This window comes from Gopherus evgoodei, chromosome 9 (genome assembly GCF_007399415.2).
Source record: "Gopherus evgoodei ecotype Sinaloan lineage chromosome 9, rGopEvg1_v1.p, whole genome shotgun sequence".
Classification (NCBI taxonomy): domain Eukaryota; kingdom Metazoa; phylum Chordata; order Testudines; family Testudinidae; genus Gopherus; species Gopherus evgoodei.
Window position 1 is genome coordinate 50,956,765 of NC_044330.1, and position 16,668 is coordinate 50,973,432.

Sequence of the window (16,668 nt, forward strand, 5' to 3'; positions counted from 1 at the left end):
TGCTTGGATATGGTGGCAAGGACCATGGCATCTGGCATTACCATGAGACGTACTTCCTGGATCCAGATGCCTGAAATCCAATGGGAGGTCAAAACCACTATAGAGAACCTCCTATTTTGAGATGACCTTTTCTCTCCCTTTGCACTCTCTTCCTTCCCCCGCAACACTACAGTCAAAACATCAGTCTTGAGGGTGATAAGACGACTCTTCAACTGTTGGGCCTTTGTGTTCCCACATCATGTTTTTACTTCACAGAGAAAGCAGCCCTACTACAGGTGCATATCCAAGTCAGTCTTACACATAATTGGTTTTCTGAGCCTCCATGCAAGAGACAGAGGTTTTACAGATCTTGCTCAGTCCTCCTCCATCCCACGTGCTGCACCTCCTTAAAGAACTGGGTTTGATATGAGTGAGAGCCTGGCAGAACATTTTATGGTTTGTCCTTTCCTCATCTACCCCTTTGAGAACCCTTTTCCAGAGGAACTGGATGAGAATAACCTCAGACCAATGGGTCTTCAAGGTAAGTCAAGGGTATTCCATTCAGTTTCTGCCTATTCCATTCAGTTTCTGCCTATCCCATTCCCCATCTCCTTTCAGGGACCATTCTTACAAGTGTCTTTTTTTTTTAGTTTGAGGAACAATTTATATGAGCCCCAGTGGACTGCGAGTCTTCAAGAGCTTATCAAATGAACAATGCCTTCCAACCATGGTAGATTCTATCAACCAGCTCTGCAAGCATCCCAGAACACCAGCGAAGTCATGTATTAAACTCATGGGACATATGGAAGTGTGTACTTACGTTGCACAGCATGCCAGATGTCACCTTTTGCTGCTAGAAAGCTGGTTGAAATCAGTATATCCACCCAGAAAATGTGGCATGGACCAGCTTATCACTGTCCCTGTAGAAGTCCCCATCTTTTTTTAAACTGGTGTACAGAGCTGTTCCAAGTGTGCAGTGGAGTTCCGGTCTCTCTCTGTTGCCACCAAGATAGTAATAACAGATGCTTCCATTTTGTAGCTAGAGCTCATCTCAGCCATTTAAAAGCCCAAGGAAAAGTGTCACTGTTTGAGAGATTGCTGCATATGAACATACTGGAGTTCAGGGCAATGTGGTTCGCCTGGAAGGCTTTCTTTCCTCTTCTCTAGTGTCTCCCTGTCCATATCACTGATGACGACATCACTGTGAATTACTACACCAACTTGCAGGGAGGGGCAAAGTCCTCTCCACTCTGCCAGGAAGTGCTGTATCTGTTGGAATGGTGCTTAGTCCGCCAAATCACATGAGTCTATCTACCTTCCTGGCCTGTGAAACACCTTGGTAGATTGTCTCAATAGGACTTCCAAAAGAGTTACTGATGGTTCCTCAGCAATTCTGTTCTACAGAGCATCTTTCTGAAGTGGAGATAGCTGGCGATGGGTCTATTTGTGATGTACAAGAACAGCAAGTGTTTGGCGCTCTGCTCGTGGGAAGGTGGGAGTAGGCCCGGATTTTCAGATGGATGCATTTCTTCTCCTATGGACTACATGGCTCCTCTGTACTTTAGTGCATGTTCACATAATCCCCAGAGTCCTCAGGAAACTCAGGCAGGGGACTTGGGCTGTGTCATCTTGATAGCCCCAGCAAGACCCAGACAGTTCTGGTTCTCAGATCTGGTGAGAACCCATAACCCTACCTCTCCTTTCCAACATACTCTCTCAAAATCAGGGCAGGATACTGCACCTGAACCTGACCTCACTGCATCTGACTTTGTGGATTAACCCCCCTAGAAAGAGAGAGTTCATCTGAGATCCAGGAGATCTTCCTACAGAGCAGGAAGCCCTCTACCAGACTCACTTCTATGCTGCAAAGTGGAAAAGATTTTCCATCTGGGCTTGGTTAGGGTACATGTGGTGGCCATCTCTGCAGATGATCCATGGGTACAGGGTTACATTATGTTTGTTCACCCCAGTCAAGGGGATGAACAAATTTCTCAGGGTTTCCCACATTTTCACCCCAGTCAAGGAGCCTCCCCCTTCCTGGGATTGCAACCTGGTTCTAAGTGGTCTGATGGGGAACCCTCTTTGAACCCATGGCAACCTGCTCTCTTTACCTTATGTTCACACAGATACCATGACCTGCTCTACATCCCTGCTTATCTGTGTCCCACTTTCTGGGATTCTTATTGGCAAAGGAACTGAGTGGTGGTTGAGGCTGCCCTGCCTTTTAAGCTCCATCTTTAAGGGGCACAGGTGTAGCCACAAAGGATATTGCTATTAAATAATACAATCTCACGTGCATGGGGCACATGCGTGGCAAGAGTAGAATTGGTATGGACAATGCATCTCAAAGAACCATAGGGTAAGTAATGGTTCTTTTCATTTAGTTTGACTTGAATCTTAATGCTGCTGCAGCTGGTGATTTCTCAAGTTCTAGTAAATTACATTACATTAATAAGAAATGCAGTTGAACAATCTTAACTTAAAGTGAATATTTTTTGTGTGGCAGGCTAAAGCTAATTGTGTATCTTGATATTTTTTCTTTGGAGTGCAAATAACCCTCTTCACTTGTGTGTGTGAAATTTCCCATGGAATCATGGGATTCCATAGCTATTTCCACAGCTTGTCTCCTGCCTTTTGTGAGACAGTTCAACAGGGAGGTTCACACCATGCTGCTGATGTAGTGTCCTCCTCATTGTAGTGTTGGTGCTGCTGTTAGAGCACTGTGTGTATGAGAGGCAGCACAGAGCGATCCTCCAATCAGTACAGCTGCACCTTTTGAGCAGAACTGTACACAGGGAAGGAGCCCTGCCTCCTTTTACTTTATTAATAATTACTTTTCTGTCACTGCAGGACAAAGTGGATGCTGGTTTACCTACTGCAATAGTAAGTACTGAAAGAACTGTAAAATACAGTATAGTGAATCTTCCTGTTACATCTGTGGTCCATCCCTCGTACTCTATAGTGCAGTGTTGAAATGTTGACATTTTCATCTTCTGCCTTCTCCCAGAAGGTGGTATTGATTCACACTCAGAATCTTAAGCATGCAGGGCAGAAGGAGTAGCCTGAGGCCACGTCTACACGACAGCATAAAATTGAAATTATTAAAACCGGTTTTATAAAACTGTTTTTATAAAATCGATTTTGTGTGTCCACACTAGGGCACATTAATTCGGTGGTGTGCGTCCATGGTCCTAGGCTACCATCGATTTCCGGAGCGGTGCACTCTGGGTAGCTCAGTAAAAGAATGAGACCAATAACTTCGATTTCCGTCCACACTAACCCTAAATCGATATAGTAATATCGATTTTAGGGTTACTCCTCTCGTTGGGGAGGAGTACAGAAATCGATTTTAAGAGCCCTTAAAATCAATTTAAAGTGCCTTGTAGTGTGGACGGGTACAGCGTTAAATCGATTTAACGCTGTTTAAACCGATTTAACGCTGTAGTGTTTACCAGGCCTGAGACACTTCGCTTATAGCAGTGGAGTTCTATCCTCTTCTCTCACCCCCACTATTGTCATATAGAGGGCAACATCTTTGGGAAGCTTCTGTTGATCACTTGTTCCACAAGTTTCTGCCTTTTTTCAGATCATGACCAAGGCTTGTTACTTAGGCTACAGCTACACTGCCGAGCTTACAGTGGCGCAGCTGCTAGTGCAGACACTCTAAGTCAATGGGAGAGAGCTTTCCTGCCAACATAGTGCTATCCACAGCGGTGCTTAGGTTTGTGTAACTTGTGTTGCTCAAGGGGGTGGCTTATTCACACCCTTGAACGATATAACTTATACAGCTTAAGCTGTAGTGTATACGTGAACTTACGCACTAACATTTTCCCATTGTATGTGATGTAAAAGCTTGGCAAATGTCAATGCCAAGTTTCCTGTGAGATTTCCTCCCTACCAGTCGTTACTTAGACTGAAATAAATAATTAGGGCTGCGATTTTGTCACGGATATTTTTAGTAAAAGTCAGGGACAGGTCATGGACAAAAAAAAAAATCACAAAGTGGTTGCTGTCCCTGACTTTTACTAAAAACATCCTTGAGAAAATGAGGAGGGTCCAGCACCCTGCCCCTCCCCACTAGCTGCAGTGACTAGGAGCTCCAGGGACCCCAGTGACTGGGAGCTGTGGGGAGGGTCCCCCTGCAGATCTGGAGCTAGGTGGGATGCCTTCATCGCCGTGTGGGGCTGGGAGCTATGGGGAGGGGGGCCCTGCCAGTGGTGGCAGCTGGGAAGCTGTGCCAGGCCCCCGCAGCTTCTGAGCAGCTCTGGGGTCCCTCATCTGCCACCACAGATGTCTGAGAGCTGCGGAGGGGCCCTAGCTGCTCACAGTGGCTGGGCAGCTTGGGGTCCCCCAATGTTATGGAGGTCGTGACCTCTGTGACATAATTGTAGCCTTAAAAATAATCCGTTCATGGTATCTGTCCAAGGTCCTCCAACATCAACTAAGTGTCATACTATAAACCGCATACTATGCTGTTGTAGCCATGCTGGTCCCAGGATATTAGAGAGACAAGGTTGGTCAGGTAACATCTTTTATTAGACTAACTTTTGTTGGTGAGAGAGGAACGCTTTCAACCTTACACAGAGCATTTCTTGGTGTGAGCTCCAAACGTCCCCCCTCACCAATACAAGTTGGTCCAATAAAAGATACGACCTCACACGCTGTAAACTATATAACATACTGGAAGCCATTGTGATCATAACCATCTTATAGCAACTCAAAAAAACCAAACTAACAAAAACAAAACAAAAAACCTCCCACCATGCCTTGGTTAAAAACACTATTAAAGTTGGGGAGTCAAGCACTCCAGGTAGGAAACATCAGAATTAAGGTTGCCCGTGGCTGAGGAATAAGGGAAATCAGTTAAGAGGAATGCCATATTTAGGCTGCCTGTTCCTTAGAGAATCTTTGATGTAAGTGTATCAGTTCATAGGGGTAGGGTGAACCAAAGATGTGCAGTATTCTAATAATGTCTAAGGAAAAAAGAGAATCACTGAAATCCAGGTATACTATTTACAGAACAAATCGGAAATGTCTACTGTGTGTACAGGGACATGCATGTATATAAAACCTGAACTTAGAAGCTCCTGGTTTTCAAGCATTTTTTTTTTAATCTACAATGTTTTCAAAGCTTTATAGCAGAAGACACAAATATATCTTTACAGCATTTAACTATATTCCTGACTTTGGGGCACTTAAAGCCTTATCCAACTCCCCATTGAAGTCATTGGGAATTTTCTCTCTGTCAGTTGAACTGGGCCCTTTATGGAGATCTGAGAATTGCTGAGGGTGCACTCAAACTGTAATCCTTAGATATGAAAAACGGGAATGCACTCCTGTGCGAGACAACAGGAGTGATATTAACCTCATGTAGAGGAAATCTACTGTCTGTGTGTGTTTTCATCACCATGGTAGATGAATGTATTGAACTTGAAACAGGGTAGGGAAAAATACAGCACTGTGCTCAAAGGAATGAGAGGTAAATGACAGTCATTGAGATGTAAAATTATATTTTAACAGCAGTATTGTGATAGGTGGTTGATACAGATATTTTGGATTGTATGCATTTGATACTTGTCTGTGGGAAGCTTGCTGTAATGTACACTATCTGTAGCTTTCTAAAATGGTTTTCCATTTGCTGATTAACTTTGACCAGCAGCGATAAAGATGTTGACTGGGCTTAAATCATGGACTTGTGGCAGTTTGACATTTCAAAACTTAACTTTTCTCCATGTTCTGTTCAGGCAGCGTCAAGTCTGATAGCAGTGGGGACGTCCCATGGTTTAGCATTAATTTTTGGTAAGTTAAAAATACCATTTTGGTCTCTCCAGCATTCAATTGCCATCCTGAATTTCATGTTTTAATATTTAATTTACCTATAGTAAAGAACTATAAAAAATACAGGGTCATAAACATGACAGAAAACTCAACAGAAATCTCATAGGCCTTCTGGAATAGTTCCTATCTTCTAGGTAATTGTTATTATAGAAGTCACTGATACTTAATGAAAATTCATCATTTTGGTTTAACAGAATATTAAGGCAATATAAACAAGATCAGTATAAATTTGTCATACGTTTATCATCTTTTGCTAGCATTTGTCCTAACTTTTCAAACAATAGATTCCTTGTCATCAGATCACATCCTGACTTAAATGTTGGCAGGACATGTTGAGTCTAACAATGTAATACATTTCTTAGCTATTACAATTGCTGATTTATAATCTTATTGGGCTGACACTCAAGGTGAGAGAAATCTGCTATTAAATATTATTCTGGGCTGAGGATAAAATCAAACTTGAACAGGAATTGGTCCTGCTTGTTGTTATGCTCACTTAAATGTAAACTGTTATCAAAAAGCCAAATTTGCATGATTCACTTTCAGAGTGTGATACTTTTGAAGCTAGCAGAAGTGGTAGCACACAGTGCTCTATCCTCTCAATCATATCCAACCATATGAGTGGAAGTGTAAGCGTGTGTGTGTGGTGTTCTGAGTTACTAGTGGTAACTGGAGCATAGGACTGGGAGCCAGGAACTGCTGAGTTCTCATCCTGGCTGACCTTGGGAAGATACTGCTAAGCATAATTCCCTGTCTTACAGGGATATTGTAAAGATCAGTTTACAGCAGTAGGATGTAGTGTTTTGGACCTGTAAAGCACTGTATATGTGCAAACTGCTTTGTTCTTCCTTTCTCTGTAAAGAAGAAAAGAGACAATCAGTACAGAGAATGTGTTTCCATACACCCCTTCCAAAGAACAAAGTAAAAGACCGAAGCAATATCTACTAAAATCTCGGAACAGTATATATGTAATTGTAATACTGCTTCAAAAACATCCAATCATTTACAAACTCTTTAAGGCACATCAGGAACCTTGCTTTGATAAAGTGAGAGAGAGCTGTCTGTTAAACTACTATATGGATTTTTAAAATGTAGAATTTGGACATTTAATGTTACATTAGGGCTTCTTCAGAGGTTTCTACTCTGTTTACCATAGCTTCAGTACGATTGGCATGTCTTCTCTAGGTAAAACATTGCTTCTTCCATGATTCAAAATCCACATAATTGTGGACTTATAAATCATGTGCATACACTTTAAGACCTGTTCAAAACTCTAATAATACATTTAAAAAGTTTACAGTCTAAGCATTATTAAAACAGATGTTATCTGGTTTGATGTTCAGTGTCACAGTGGAACATGAAGATGATTATGTTCGTGGGTGCCTTGAGGCAGGCTCCAGAACATGAGAGGTGGCATGAAAGTGTTAATTATTCATCGATTCTAAGGCCGGAAGATGGGCGTAATTGTTCTTAGCTGACCATTGCATTACCCTGGGCACAGAATTTCACCATGTGATTTCTGCATTGAGCCCAATAAGTTGTATTTGTACAGTATGTCTTTTAGAAATCAAGTTGGATGTCCTTAGCCTCCAAATGATGGACAGTTTACCACATTTCTTGGTAATGTGTTCTAGTGGCTAATAATCCCCAGGGTTAAATGTGCTGCTTATTTCCAGTGTGAAGTTTGCTGACTTCAGCTTCCTGCCATTTTTCTTATGTCTTTGTCTGCTAGTTTAAAGGAGCCCTTTTTAGCATCAGAAATCTTCTCCCTATGTAGGTGATATAGACTGGTCAAGTTGCCACTTAATCTTCACGTTGATAAGCTAAGTGGACTGAACTTCTGAAATCTTTTAGTGTTATGCAGGTTTTCCAGGCCTTAACTCATTCTTGTAGCTCCTCTTTGAACGCTTTCCAATTTTTCAGCATTCCTTTAGATTGTGGACTCCAGAACTGGATACAGTATTGTAGCAATGGTCTTACCAATGCTGTATACAGAAGTAATATCTCTTTTACTTTCTATTACAGGGGTGGGAAAACTACGGCCCATGGGCTGGATCCAGCCCCTCAGGGCTTTGGATCAGCCTGCGGCGTCGCTGGCACCATGTCCCTGCGGCCCCCAGGTGGAGGGGGCAGAGGGCTCCATGCATTGCCTCCAGGCACCACCCCCTGCAGCTCCCATTAGCTGGGAAAGGGGAACCGTGGCCAATGGGAGCTTTGGGGGAGGTACCAGGAGGCATGGCAAGGGCAGCACATGTGGAGTCCCCGGGGCTGCAGCGCTTCTGGGAGTGGCCCGGGGGCCCGGGACAGGGACAGGGCAGGCATGCAGGGAGCCTGGCCCCATGCGTGCCGCTGCCACCCCAGAGCCGTTTTAGGTAAGCAGTGCTGGGCTGGAGCCCAAACCCCTCCTGCACCCTGCCCCCCAACTCCCTGCCCTGAGCCCCCTCATATACCCCGCACCCCTCCTCTGCCCCAGTCTCTTGCCCTGAGTCCCTTCCTGTACACCGCACTCCCTCACACACCCTGCACTCCTTCACACACCCCAACCCCTGCCCTGACCTTGCATATAATTTCCTCACCCAGATGTGGCCCTCGGCCCAAAAAGTTTGCCCACCCCTGTTCTATTCCCTAGTTTATATCTGTGACATTCCCCAGGGTACAATCTAGACAGATGGACAACTGTGTCCCCTCAATTCTCCAACTTGGGGTACCTTCTACACTGCTTCACTCTGAGAGCAACCACTCCTGGACTGTCCACATATAGCCTCCGGCATGTAAATCATCATCATCATCTTTTGTATGGCTTGGGTAGGTAGCAATAATTACAAATGTATATCTAAGTTTGATAGCCAGCACATTGCTGCATCAGTGAGCTGGTGAATGTCCTTCAGGCTCCCGGCTAAGGAGCGAAGGGGACACTCAGATATGATGTGCTCCATTGTTTGTGCCTGGGAACCACACTTGCATACAAGTGTTTGCCTCATTTTCCATATAGAGGGTTTGTCCACATCTCCCATGAGATGTCCTGACGAGATTCAGTCTGCACCAGTTTTTCTGACACAAATTTCGGAAAGATGTAAATCACTCTGTTATACTATGAGTGCTTTAGCCATGAATTACACTGTGTATAACACAAGTAAACTCCCAGTCCCAGACCATCCAAAGAAATGTGCATCTTTTACTGCCCAGTACTCTCCTGGACAATACGAGCTCATATAAAGTCTGTCATTTCATTAACAGAAAATAATATGCACAAACCTTATCTAAAATGAAGTTCCCCAGCCACTTCAATCCAAACACACACTGGTTTAGATAAAACAATAAAACAAGTTTATTAATTACGGAAAGATAGATTTTAAGTGATTTCACATAAGGCATAAAAGTCAGAATTGGTTACAAAGTAAATAAAAGGTAAAACAATCTAATAACAAGCTAAATTAATTCAAAGTAAATGTTTATCTCACCATATGCTTTAGCAGTCTTTCTGGCTGAAATCCTTTCAGTCAGGCTCTCTCTCCCAGTTCAGTGTCAATTTCCTTGTCCTTCAGGTGGTATTGATGCCATGAGTAGTGATGAAAGGAGAAAGATTTTTGGGCTTCTGCTCTCCTGTTCTATAGCTCTTTTCCTTTGAAAATTATCTCCAGCTGAGGTTCAGGAGACAGCCAGTCTGTGGAGAGGGGAACCTTTAACTGTTCGTTGCCAAGATGTAAATTTCTCACTCCTCTCCTTTTTTCCTTCCAAAGAATGACCGCTTAACCAGGTAATAGTCTATTTGTTTTCATTGACACCTGGCTGAGGCATCAGTATGCCTTTTTGTTTCTGAGAAACTGCTTTCTGGCTGTTTCCCCAGCTTTAGAATATGTCTTAGTAACATTCTACAGTAGAATCTTACAATTTTACATACAGTGTAGCCACACTCAATTTGCTGATCATTATTGTCCTGGCAAAATGTATCTTCTAATGATACCTCACAAAGCATACTTTACACAAAATCCATTATAGTTTTGTTAAAAGAGTGAGTATGGGGGTTCAAACTGTCACAATATATCCACATATGTTGGCCCTTTTGGGGCATGTGATCACACTGGGAGTTCATGTGCGGTTGTTAATGACCCCAAGTTCTTTTCAATACAGCTAAATGCAAAGTCATACATGTAAGAGAATGTTGATCAGACTTACAGCAAGAGGGATTGCATCCTAGAAAGTAGTGACACTGAAAAGTATGTTTAACTGTGTCCAGCTTATCAAGTGTTCTGCATCAGTGATTATTCTTGTATCATGTATCAGCCTTTCCAGTATTTTGCCCATGATCAGGGTCTGGCTTATTGGCCTGTAATTATAGGACTCATCCTGTTTTCCCTTTATAAATATTGGCACAACCTTGACTTCTTTTAATTTAATAAAAATTAACGTTATTGGTCTGGAGCACTCATCAGCCAACTCACTTAAAATTCTTGAGTACAGATAATTCACACTTACTAACTTTTAAAAATGTTTAGTTACTACTGGAAAATAGAATCTACTAAAGATCATATTAAAGAGGGCATTTCATCATATATATATGGATATGTCATCAGCTTTGTTCTGAATGCAGAACAGAAATATTTACTATACACTTCTCTTTTAGATAACAGCTTTCAAAACTACTTAGCAGAAAACAATAGCTCTTACCTTAGGACTGTCAAATCAGCTTATAAAGGAAGGAGAAACTGAAGGAGACTACTGAGGAGGGATTTTTCAAGTCCACCTTTATAGAAATATGGGCATTGCCTTGCATGATCTAGACCAGGTCTGTGTATAGTCAGGTGGCCAGTTTCCAACTGTATTCAGAGGCCAGTACAAGAAATGTCACAGTAGAAAAATCTGTCCATGGGAGGAAGTTTCTTCCTAACTCCTGTCAGTGGTTGAGTTGCACCCTGAGGCATGAAGTTTTTTTTGTGCATTTTGTTTGTTTTTTATAGCCTTTATACATGTTCATCCTTTGTAATGTAACTGCGGAAGTTCTAATTGTTATATATCCAATCTCTTTTGAAGGGTGCAAAGCTCTTGTCCTCTATCGTGTAGAAGTGAGTTGCACAGGCTAATTTTGCATTGTGTTTAAAAGTAAAAATATTTTTAATCTGTTTTTAAATTTGCCCTTAATGTCATTGAGTGACTCCTTGTTCCATTATGTGTCGGTAAATAAAGGCCTGTGTCTCTTTTTTCTCTATACTCTCTACAGAGTATTTTTCTTTATACTGTCAGTTCCCTCTTATTTGTTTCCTGTAAACAGTTCACATCTTCGTTTCTCCTCATGTGACTGATCTTTTTTTTTTTTTTGTGCCTTTGATGGTTGTTGCTTTTCTTTAAACTCTTCTGTTTCTGCAACATCTCTTGAAAACTGAATGTATTCAAACAATAGATTTATATGAATATTAGACTACATGTCTGAGGCTGAAAGGAGTTAATTTGTCTAAGCAGCATGGTGAGCGGATTAGGCACTAGCAGACAGGAGATTGGGGCCTAATGTCAGCTCTGCCACAGGTTTCTTGTGTGTGATCTTAGTCTAGTTACTTACTTATGTTTCATACGCCATCTGTAGATGGATCATTGATACATACCCATGTCAGAGAGGTGGTAAGAGGCCTAACTTAAGTATTTGTGAAGTTGTAAGATTAGTCAGAGAGAGAGTTCAGAATAGAATTTGTGAATCCTGACTCCCAGCTGTGTGCTCATTCCCTGTACTGTGTTTGTGCAGTGCCTAGCACAATGAGACCTTATTCTGGTCTGGCCTGTAGGCACTACCATAATAAATGTGATTTCGAGAAATAAATAATCCAAGGGGCTGCTTATGTAAATAAGAGGCAACTTCCTGCCGGACTCTTACTGAAGTCTTTGAGTAGCTTGGTGTCAAAACAAAACAAAACAAAAAAACTCACCCCAGATAATCTGCTAGTCTGGATTTAAAGCACCACCAAATTTTGGTGAGAAGGTTTTGTATGTGGCATGGAGGGGGTTTAGGATGTCCCAGTTAGCTCTGCAGTGAATACATAACCATACAGAAAATAGTGTGGGTGTGTAGGGGGTTGCATTTATTATGAGCTCACTAGCAAAATTCAGTGACAGACATATCTGTGTATTTTTACTCTTGCTTCTGTATGGCTCCTTACCATGGGGGAAGGGAATGGGATTTTCACAATTACCTAACAGACTTAGGAGGACAAGTCCCAGTGAAAGTCAGTGGTGCTGATACTCCTAAATCATGTAGGGAAAATCCTACCTGGGGACTTTAAACAAACTTTCAGAAATTTGTGGATTAAAAAAAATCCTTCCTGTCATTTACTGTGTTCCATAATACATGGTCACAAGATGAAAATTACATATGTTCTCTTAAATTAGTGCTTTTTCCATTATACTTTCTCTCTGATTATCATGAAGTCAGGGTGAATAGAGCAAAGTCTGGCATACACACTTCTGTAGTAATTCTATGTATTAAATTTTTTTCTGCTGTAGTATAATTACCAACCACCCTTCTCCCTTCCTCCTGTCCCATTCTCCCATTTTTAAATAAACAAAACATTGCGAATTAACAACAAAACAAGCTCTACCAGCAGAATTTGGAGGCTCTAGTGCTTTTTTTAGCTTACTTGATAGTATGTCTGTAGTGCTATCTTCACTTTCTTCTGTTGTACTGATTTCTCTCTGACTTTTCTCTTTCTTGACCCTTTCCCCATGGACTGAAAAGGAAAAGGTATAGTAATATTGTATCATGCATGTACTTTGCATGAATGGCTTGTCTCCTGCTTTACAGTGCTGTTTTGAATGCTGAAAGGCCAGGTTACCATATATTGCAGTTCAGGGTCTGTGAGCTGGGCAGTAAAGGAGGTAGGGCTCTCTCTTGCTGGCTATTGCAGCTTATTGCCTACTGTATTAGCAATCTTATTTTTGAGGGTCTGACTCTCTCTTTTTGTTGTTGTTTTTTCATGGCTCTGTCCTCCAAGAGCAGTAGAAGTGAAGACAAGCATATGTGCTGTTTGTGGCTCTTCAGTGCAGGCCACCTCTTGCCAGGCAAAACAGAGTACTTCTACGAAGTCGAGGTCTAGGCCTGATTCCCCCTGCAAGCAGATAGTGATGGCATTTTATCGGCCAAACTGGTTCCTCCTTCTGTCATGGGATAGCAGCTCCATAAGCCCTTCGCTTCTGGGGGGTTTAGTGTTTCTTCCCCTGTGAACAGTTCTTAAAGTGCTTGCTCATGTCGATTCCATTCTAGCTGTGCATGTACCCACGTGAGCAGACAGTCAGAGATTTTTGCCTTACCAGTATCTGTAGGGTCGGCTGTGGTGCCCTCTTGAGTGCCACGCTCATGCGTTGCTGCTGGCCCTATTCCCTCTCAGTTCCTTTTTACTGCCTATGGTGGTGAGTTGGAGTGACTTTCCCTTATCTCGCAGTGGCTAGTGATTGTTCTACTTTGGTCTTTGAGCCTTAAGGCCTTGTAAATAGTTTGTTTACAGTAGTTAATTAGTAAGACACAATCTAGACTGGATAGTCAGGATGCTGGTTCACATCCGATCATCCTCAGATTGGTGGTGGAGGGAGTTCCTTTCGTGGCTCAATCCCTGGTGCTGACCCTGGTTTCTGATGCCTTGGTCTGGGGAGCCTACCTGGGTGAGCTCAGCACACAGGGCTGCTGGACAATCTGTCTCTCCACATAAACGTCAGGGAGCTCAAAGCCTGGCCTGACAGGCTTTCCTGCCCCACTTGAAGAGCAAGGTGGTGCACGACCTGGCAGACAATACCACAGCAATGTATTATATCAACAGGTAGGGTGAAGCCAGGTTGTCGGCACTTTACCATGAAGCTCTCCACCTTTTGGGACTTCTGTGTGCGGCATGCCATCCATCTGGTAGCTGTGCATCTGCTTGGGGCCAGGAATGTATTAGCAGATCGCATCAGCAGGACCTTCTCGACTCACTACGAGTGGTCGCTCCACCAGGAGGCAGTCAATGTGTTCTTCCAGAGGTGGGGGACTCCCCAGGTGGACCTGTTCGCTTCCCATCAGAACAGGAAATGCCACGTGTTCTGTTCGTTCTGGGGATTGGGAAGGGGCTCCCTGTTGGGCGGCTTTCTGCTCCCATGGTCGGGGCTCTGATGTCCCCTTCCCACTGTTGCAGCTAATCCACAAGTTCCTCATGAAGATCAAACAGGACAAGGTGAAGGTGATTCTGATAGCCTCAGCTTGACCTCGGCAGCACTGCTTTGGCATGCTGACAGACCTTTCCATAGCTGCCCTGCTGCAGTTAACTTTCTGGCCAGACCTGCTATCCCAGAACCATGGCAGTCTTCTGCATCCGAACCTGGTGGCGCTGCACTTGACAGTGTGGCTTCTGCATGGCTAAATGCGTAAGAACAGGAATGCTCAGCCTGGGTCCAACAGGTCTTGTTGGGTAGCAGAAGGCCCTCCACCAGAGCAACCTACTTGGCCAAGTGGAAGCAGTTCACGTGCTGGGCCTTGGTCTAGGATATGCTGGTTGTGTCCAGGGTGGCCTGCAGCGAGGCCTGCTATCTTCTGCATCTCAGACTCCAAGGGTTGTCCTTGTCATTGATCAAAGTCCACTTGGCAACTATTTTGGTCTTCCACCCTCCACTCCAGGGCAGGTCTGTCTTTGCTCATCATGTGATGGTCCAGTTTTAGAAAGGTCTGGAGCATCTGTACCCACACGTTAGAGATCCCGTCCCTCACTGGACCTGAATCTCATGCTGTCACAGCTCATAGGTCCTCTCTTCAAGCCTCTAGCTTCCTGCTCCCTTCTCCTTCTCTCCTGGAAAGTCTTTCCTGATTTCAATAATATCCGCCTATAGGGTCTCTGAGATCAGGATGCTTTCTTCAGAGTCACCCTAGACGGTGTTCTACAAGGTCCAGCCATGGCTGCATCCAACTTCCCTGTCCAAGGTAGTTTCACAATTTTGTATGGACCAAGACACACAATTACTGGTCTTTACGAAGCCTCATAAATCGGAAGAGGGAAGTAAATTGCACGCCTTGGACATCAGGAGGACGCTTGCACTGTGGGGCTAAAAATAATATTCAGATGTAATTCAGCATAGTTCTAAATTAATGATGTAAAGCTCGCTAATGAGGCAAGACATTTTATAGCTAGATTGGAAAAGGGCTGCTTGTGGAAGACTTCAGTTGGTGATGCATTGTTGAATGATACAGTTGAAAATACCATACTAATATTACTTACAAAATTGATTTGTTAAAGGGGCAATCCAGTGTGAGTAAAATTCAGAATGAACAGGATTGGTAATAAAAATGTTCTTTTATAGACTCAGACTTTAACGTCACAAGAGACTATCATGATCATCTAATCTGACCTGTTGCATCAGTTTCTCTTGTCAGCGAGAAAACACAGCTTCCATATAGTAAAGGTTTTTTTGGTTAACTTTTTGGGAGGCTCTAATATTAATGTCAAAGAAGACACGAGACAACTTTATAAAACAAGTTTAAAAAAACATTACGGAGGCTGCAATTTTCCTCCTAACTGGCAGGTTGTAAGTAAAATTAAAGTAGGAAGGAACTGGTTGTGGTTTGAGCTGATAGGAAGAGAACAACTTTCATCTTTCAGATTTCCACTTCAGGAAGAATTGTACTTCAGTTTGAACATGTGGCGAATGTTTTCAGATTAATGTATTGTTTCAGGTTGGGATTTATTAACTTCCTTGTTAAATGGTGTCCAGAAATTTCAGGTAAAGAAAGCTGTCTGACCTCCTCACTAGAATCCTCCTGTCTGGTAAGAGCAGTCTGTGCTGGGAAGGATGCCATTGCTCAAGGAGGCAGGACACAAGTTCCTTTATTTTCACGTCTTCCCCCACCTGTTAGTAAAAAGTAAAAGTAGTTTATTTAAAAAAAAAAATCAGCTCCAACAGCAACCACGAAATAATAATTTAAAGGATATTAAATATTTGCCTGTATTTCAAAAAATCATCAAAATTGTTTTTCTACTGATGTAGTTTAAAAAAACAAACCCAAATACTGTGTTCTTATTAAAGTAGTCTACTAAGTCAAGCAAATATCAAGTTGGTTTTTTCCTTCTCTTTTCTGGCTTAGACCCTGCTTTTAAATTCTTATATGTGTGATTAACTTTAAGCATGTGAGCAGTACTTGTACTCAAAGTGAAGCATGTGCATAAGTATTTGCAGGACTGAGTCCTTCATTTTTAATGGTTATACCTTTTATTTTATCGTTCTTACTATATTTCTTCTTGTTTAGATCCAAACCAGGCTCTTCGGCTTTGTCTGGGCAGCACTGCTGTTGGGGCCCAGTATGGGGCTATCTCGGCTCTCAGTATCAACAATGACTGTTCAAGACTATTGTGTGGCTTTGCAAAAGGACAGGTAATTGACATTTAATAGGAGTAAAAATGTTGGGGAATAGGAATAAGGCAGTTAGGGAATGATTGTTGTTTGAAGGATAACAGTTTCTCATAGTGCAGCATGCTTGTCTACCAACATCTCTTCCTAGGGAGCTAGCTGATTTGGGTTTAAGCCTTTCCTGTTTGATCTGAGTGTTCTCTAGGAATTATATACTCCACTTAATCCTGAATTATTTTAAGAGGTAGGATTGATTTGAGTAGCTCACATCTGAATCTTTCCCCTACTTTCAGAGGTATGGTTTGATGCATTATAATGAAGCAGTACAGGAACTCCTCACTTAAAGTCGTCCCGGGTAACGTTGTTTTGATAAGTTGCTGATCAATTAGGGAACATGCTCGTTTAAAGTTGTGAAATGCTCCCTTCTAATGTGGTTTGGGAGCAGCCTGTTGCAGCTCGCAGGTAGGTGGTTGGAACCAAGGTGGACCAGCAGCCCCCTTAAGT

The 16,668-nt window shown here is 42.7% G+C and overlaps 1 protein-coding gene across 4 annotated transcripts in view; it reads left to right on the plus strand.

Moving 5' to 3' along the window:
• Window positions 1-16,668, plus strand: part of VPS8 (VPS8 subunit of CORVET complex) — a 245,348-nt gene that overhangs the window by 12,221 nt on the left and 216,459 nt on the right. For 3 of the 4 annotated variants that reach the window (XM_030576520.1, XM_030576526.1, XM_030576525.1), the window contains exons 5-8: window positions 2,830-2,862; window positions 5,724-5,778; window positions 12,539-12,544; window positions 16,064-16,188. In XM_030576520.1, the coding sequence (XP_030432380.1) occupies window positions 2,830-2,862; window positions 5,724-5,778; window positions 12,539-12,544; window positions 16,064-16,188 (219 nt within the window). The remainder of the gene's footprint in view (window positions 1-2,829; window positions 2,863-5,723; window positions 5,779-12,538; window positions 12,545-16,063; window positions 16,189-16,668) is intronic. The other variant, XM_030576521.1, reaches the window with a different exon arrangement.